This window comes from Rhea americana, unplaced genomic scaffold, assembly GCF_003343005.1.
Source record: "Rhea americana isolate MKP2758 unplaced genomic scaffold, rheAme1 scaffold_15, whole genome shotgun sequence".
Taxonomy (NCBI): domain Eukaryota; kingdom Metazoa; phylum Chordata; class Aves; order Rheiformes; family Rheidae; genus Rhea; species Rhea americana.
In genome coordinates this window covers 3,139,347-3,144,853 of record NW_028185594.1, presented here as the reverse complement: position 1 = coordinate 3,144,853, position 5,507 = coordinate 3,139,347, and the positions used below count along the sequence as shown (strand labels likewise).

At 43.3% G+C, this 5,507-nt stretch overlaps 1 protein-coding gene across 1 annotated transcript; it reads right to left on the bottom strand.

The window, feature by feature from the left end:
- Positions 1–1,673: 1,673 nt before the first annotated feature.
- CTLA4 (cytotoxic T-lymphocyte associated protein 4) lies at positions 1,674–4,985 on the bottom strand. The gene is made up of 4 exons (XM_085299306.1): positions 4,928–4,985; positions 3,319–3,669; positions 2,729–2,838; positions 1,674–1,773 (listed from the first exon to the last, which is right to left on the bottom strand). The coding sequence occupies exons 1-4, from the start codon at positions 4,983–4,985 to the stop codon at positions 1,675–1,677; spliced, it is 618 nt and encodes a 205-aa protein (XP_085155432.1). The 3' UTR covers position 1,674.
- Positions 4,986–5,507: the final 522 nt, after the last annotated feature.

Here is a 5,507-nt window from a genome sequence, read left to right as displayed (position 1 = left end):
ATGTCATCAGGTGCTGCTTTTACTTCGTGCAGTACTAATGTAGGTCAACAGTGAGAAAGCAGAGCTAGCACCTGCAAACAGTTTAGCTGCTGACAAACGGAGACAGTGAATGTTTGTACAGCAGGAGCTGGTGCCAGACGAGCAGGCGGAGATGGGGAAAGCTAACCGAAAGAGCCACGAGATTTGATGTCCTGGAGGCTGATGCCCCCACAGGAACGTGCTGTGGGGAGCTGCACAAGGGTTGGGATCTGGGGCCGTGAAGATGTATTCGCAGCTGTGAGAGTGATAGGTGCTGCCAAGTTTTTGGCTGCAAGCTGAAATTTTGACAGCAAAGAGCCAAAACAGTAGGTAGTAGCTGAGAAAGTTCATGTTGTTTTAAGTTCCAGGAGCTTTGTGTGTCAGCTACCGTTTAGTGAGTGAGAGTGTCAAAGARGTGCAAAGAAAACAGGATTTGAAACTAGGACTAGCTTTTGGTATAAACATGTACAGGAGATGCAGCCGAATTTGTTACAATTACCTTCCGCAAGTAAGTAACTTTGCTGGAAGTGAAAAGGCAACTGGAAGCRTCTCTGAACCACATCATGGCAGCTCTAACTGGACGAGTGGAAAACTCGAGTGGTTTTAGTGGTAGCCTCGGAGGAGGAGAGCTGCAAAAGCAGCTGTTGGCATGAGCAGGCTGGCTCCCTCCGAGGGCAAAAGGCAGGGTCAGAGGGTAAAGGTTCACCTTGTCATCACTGCTTTCTAACACGTAGCCACTTCCTGTCTCTTCTGAGAACAGTGAATAAGAAATGAGCTTGAATTTGGGCAAAGCTTCAAGGTTTTTATTGAATGGTACATAACTAATAAACAAGATTATACACCGTCAGTATTTTCATGGAAAATAGACTCAGTTAAACACAGCAACAGACTTTTGCCTTTTGGATAGATGCTAATTTAGCATTTGTAAAACACAAGGCCCCAGCAGAGCTGGAACATGCTCCCAGCAATGGCCTAATAGGGCTCCTGCTGGGCAGCCTTTCGCTCCAGCAGTGCTGTCAGCACTGGCTCAGATATCTTCAGTTAACTCCAGCGCAGCGCTGCTGGGACACGATGCCAGTGAAAGGAGCTGAGATCAGGCTTTTAGAGCCGCAGTGTCATCGGTGCCAGCCTAGGGTGATGCTTCTGAGGAAACCAGAGCACTGATGCAGGAAGTGGAACCAATAAATAGCAATGCACGGGAACACGTCAACATTGTACATTAGTGTGCTCTTCCGCCTCTGTCCCCAACTCTGTAGGATTAGCCTTGCGATGACACCTGAGCCTCTGTCTCAATAGTGTTTGGATTTCACTTGATCAGCAGACAAGGTGAAATTTGACAATAATATGTTCAACTGTAACAGCAATAGGTCTTAATGCTATACATATATATATGTGTATATATATATAGACTACATATTGGTACAATACAACTCAAAGAATCAATGGCCTAATGTAGCCATTTTTATGTGACAGGGTTAATCTTGAAATATTAATGCATAAACTATTTATTCTCCTCCAAACCGTAGAAATTACAAAGAATAGTCTCTCTCCTTCCCATATGCCTTTGTAATAAGAAAATTAATTTTATTTCTTTAGCTTAAGTCAGTTATCAGACTCTCCACCCCAGCTAGGAAATGAGCTCCCTCTCTCCTTGTTTCAGTTAATGGTGATGTGGAATGGAATCACTTTTTTCTCTGTCTTTTCAGAAGGCATTTTCACATAAACCCCAGTAGTGAGCCTTTGTCTTCTCTGTATCTATAAAATATAGGAAGAAAGTAAAATAAGCAAGGGATCACAGCATAACAAGTGAYTGGCACATTTTAAAGAAAAGTGCTGAGTGTCCTGCTGCCTTTACTGAGTAGGAGGTGTTTTAGTCACCTTTCCCTGTCTTTGTATAAGAGCCATTGGGACTGTTGGAGGGAGAATGAGGAATTACAGGGGCCACCTGGGATAAGATAGAGTCCTGCCATTAACTAACACTTTGAAGGTGCTTTTGCTGCAGAGTGCAGTGTTGGCTCAAAACCGTGAGTATTCACAGCTGCCAGTTTCATTTAGCTCCTCGAGACAAGGATGGATGGAAAAGCATGGGGCATGGATAGCGTTTGGTTCTAAGCTTCGGTATCTGGGTTATTTCTAACAGATGGTGAGCACTCCAGACCCCCAYTGAAGGGCACAGCCCAGGCTTACATTTTGTATGCCTCTATCTGTGTGCAGCTATTTCTGGCTGAGGGAAGAGGTTAAAATGCTGGAAGTTACAATTCTGCCTTGTCACAAGGGGAGGACTCTGTAAGTTCACTTGGCACAGAGGTGAGTGGTGAGGCAAGGAAAAACCAAATCCTGGGTTTTTGTGYGGATCAGTCATGTGAAATCAGAGTACAAGGTGAGGACTGTTGCCTTTGGTCTAAGAAGCTCTGACTGAAGATTCCTGCCTGTTCTCACCACCCAAACCTAAACCGAAGGTAGTCCAGCTGGTGTGAGCTGACTGCTTTCTGGTGCTCTGGCAACACAAACGAGCCAAGCACAAGTTTAATGGTAGGTCCAGCAAGATCTCTTGTTTTGCATGATAGTAACAGCACTGCATTACCCCACTCTGAAACAACTAGACCGTCCCTAGGGATTTGGTCCCAACAGCCCTCTGTGTTCTTATTTCTTTCTCCTTGTCATGAGCAAAGGGGAATAAATGGGATGGGGCTGATTCGATGGGACTTACCGCTCTGCCCACGACAACGGCTGAGATGATGATGCTGTAAAGAAAGAATCCTGAGGCGGTTGCTCCTAATACCCAGAGATATATGTCAGTGTCCGGACAAGGTTCTGGATCTAAAACATATCACAGAAATCATATTGTACGTTAGTCTTGTAAGAAAGCCTCTACGTCCCGTGAACCAGCCTCTGTGCCGCTCTTCTCTAGAATGTGCTTTCTTAGGATACTACCAGGATTGAGCTCCAAGTCCTTGACCGCTCAGCCTCTGGGGAAAATGGGCTTTATCTGTAGGAGAGCATACAACTTTGCTGTTTCTCTACTTATATGTGTAACTGCCTGAACATACATACGCAGTACATGGTATGTGTACGCTGTCAAGCATCCATACAACTATAAATGCATCCCAAGCCTATAAATGTACCTGCTTTAGGTGACTACAGAGAGATCCTAAAGGAATAAGAGCTAGTCATGATTCTCAAAGTTTGAATCAGTGTTCAGCCTCACTCTTTACAGACAGGACTTTGGATATCTTTGAGGCATAGTAACAGCTCCCTTGATCTGGGCATAGCACAGTAGTGTAAAGCAGCTTGGCTTACCAATAACGTAGAGATGGGTCCCATTTCCTGTGTTCATAAAATAAGGTGGAGGGTACATCCGCTCCATCTTGCAGATATAAAGACCAGTATCATTAGCTTGCAGGCCTGTGAGAGTGAGGGTCACGTTGTTTCGACTAGGGCTAACATGGCACTGAATGACCTCCTCCACACTGAACATTTTAAACTCCGTGGTGTAGGTTGAGGCACAAATCTCAGTGAACTGGTCGCCCGTCTGTTTAAGCAGAGTCACTCGAATTTCCTTTGCATTCCCAATGTGCTTGTATTTGCAGACCAAGCTGGCAACTCCTTGTCTGTTGGCCAGCACCATCGCTGGCTGAGTCACTTCCATTACTGCAGGGGAGTACAGAGCATGATGGCAAATGAGCTGTCAAAGGAATGATCTGCAGTCATGTGTAAACTTCTACTTGAAATCTATACCTACCATCTCCCATCATCCATAGGTAATTCCTAGAAATGCTACTAAATCCTTCCAGAAAACCTCCCAAGACCTCAATTCACATCGAGACTGCAATAATATACTGAAAAATGCTGAAGAAGTGCTTTCATTACAGTGAATGCTATTATAAATCTCAGCAGTCATTTTTGGGGTAAATAGTAGGTAGCTTCACCCAGCAATTGGAGGAATAGCCTGCATGCTTCAGTGCAAGATGAAAAAAAAAAGCCAACAACTTTTTAACATACTTATAAGAAAGCAAAAAAATAGACTTCAGATGTAAAGCTGAAATTCTGAATTTTCAAATTAGAAWTTTTAAAAACTGAAGGGAAAACTAAAAGGCAAAACTGTTTAAAAAACAATTTCCACCTGGCAGAAATGAGCATGCTGACATACAGAAATAAACAGCTTGACATCCTGTATGGAACATGTAACAGGAGCATTAAGGTAACAATAAAACTGAATGGAAAATCTGTTTGCATGTTTGTTTCTGATCTTTTTGCTCCTTATTTTTAACTAGCAATTCCCAGACAAGTACTAAGAAATTCTAAGCCACAATATAGCAACACAGCAGAGCCTGATAAACATACTGCAAAAATATCATTACAAATCTTTAGGGAACACTAGCATGTACATCACTAGCTGCTATTTGCAGCTGCTGTGCTCTATGCCACTGTACCATGGGAAGGCAGTGACTTTTGCTTTAATAAACTGTTAAGATTCAGTATTATTTGTTCAATTCCATTTRGTATCAGTGCATATTTATACAGGGCTTTGGTATCAGTGCATATTTATACAGGACTTATCTCTAGTTCTGCAGTGCAAGAATTTGGGAGAGAGGGGAACAGAATCTATCTATCCGCTCCAACCTCTATCTCCACATTATCAGCTTCTCGCAAGGCCTGATTTGACAAAATCTTTTTTCCTCCTTGAGCTTCTCTGAATCCTGCCCAGCCTCTCTAGAGATGCTGCTGCTCTAAASTCTCTGGTTTTCCAGATCCCTCACAGTGCCCCAAGACTCTGTTTCCAGACTGTGCTATGGAGATGTCCCATGTCACATCTCTCTCCCTGCTGTATCCAGTCCCTGTCCTGCAAAGAGGTGAAACTGAGAAAATGTAGACACCCCCAGCTACCTTGCCTGCTTCATCTACCCACCTTCGGCAATGGCAGTGGCTGTGCAGAGAAAGCCCACGGTGACCAATACTGAGAGCATTCCTGCGCTGGGACAGATGCTGAAAGAGTTGAAGGTGGCGGATGCCTTCAGACTTTAAGCCAAACTGGAACTCTCAGAAGGACTGGAAAAAAAGGCGACACCTTTCAGGATACCRAATCTTCGAAATGTTTGAACCCACACAGAATCAGTGTGTATATATATAGCTTTGATCCCAGATGCTGTACCTGAAAGTAATATGAAGCTTTGTTTTGGTTTTACGAGAAAGGAAGTAGTGGGTTTGATTAGTACGTGCAATGTTAACCTCAAACAGCATGAACAAAAACAACTATTCAGCAGATGGAAAATATATATTCAATCTGAAACTGGCATCAATTCTGCTTTAAGAATTGGAGAAGGAAAGGTAATCATCCAATAGAGCAGTTCAGGCCCTTTGCTGCTGCCACCTTTCATATTCATAACATTTAATATGTTAGAATCATCAGGTATTTCCTATTAGGACAACACATAGGCARCTATATTTCTGCCTAATACAACACAATGAATCAGTGCAAGCTTACCTTT

Excerpts from the sequence above, each read along its gene's own strand:
- CTLA4 (XM_085299306.1), bottom strand. The coding sequence starts at position 4,985 with ATGCTCTCAGTATTGGTCACCGTGGGCTTTCTCTGCACAGCCACTGCC. Across the intron at positions 3,670-4,927 it reads AGCCACTGCCATTGCCGAAG|TAATGGAAGTGACTCAGCCA; the intron begins GTGGGTAGATGA and ends ACTCCCCTGCAG. Across the intron at positions 2,839-3,318 it reads GACCCATCTCTACGTTATTG|ATCCAGAACCTTGTCCGGAC; the intron begins GTAAGCCAAGCT and ends GATATGTTTTAG.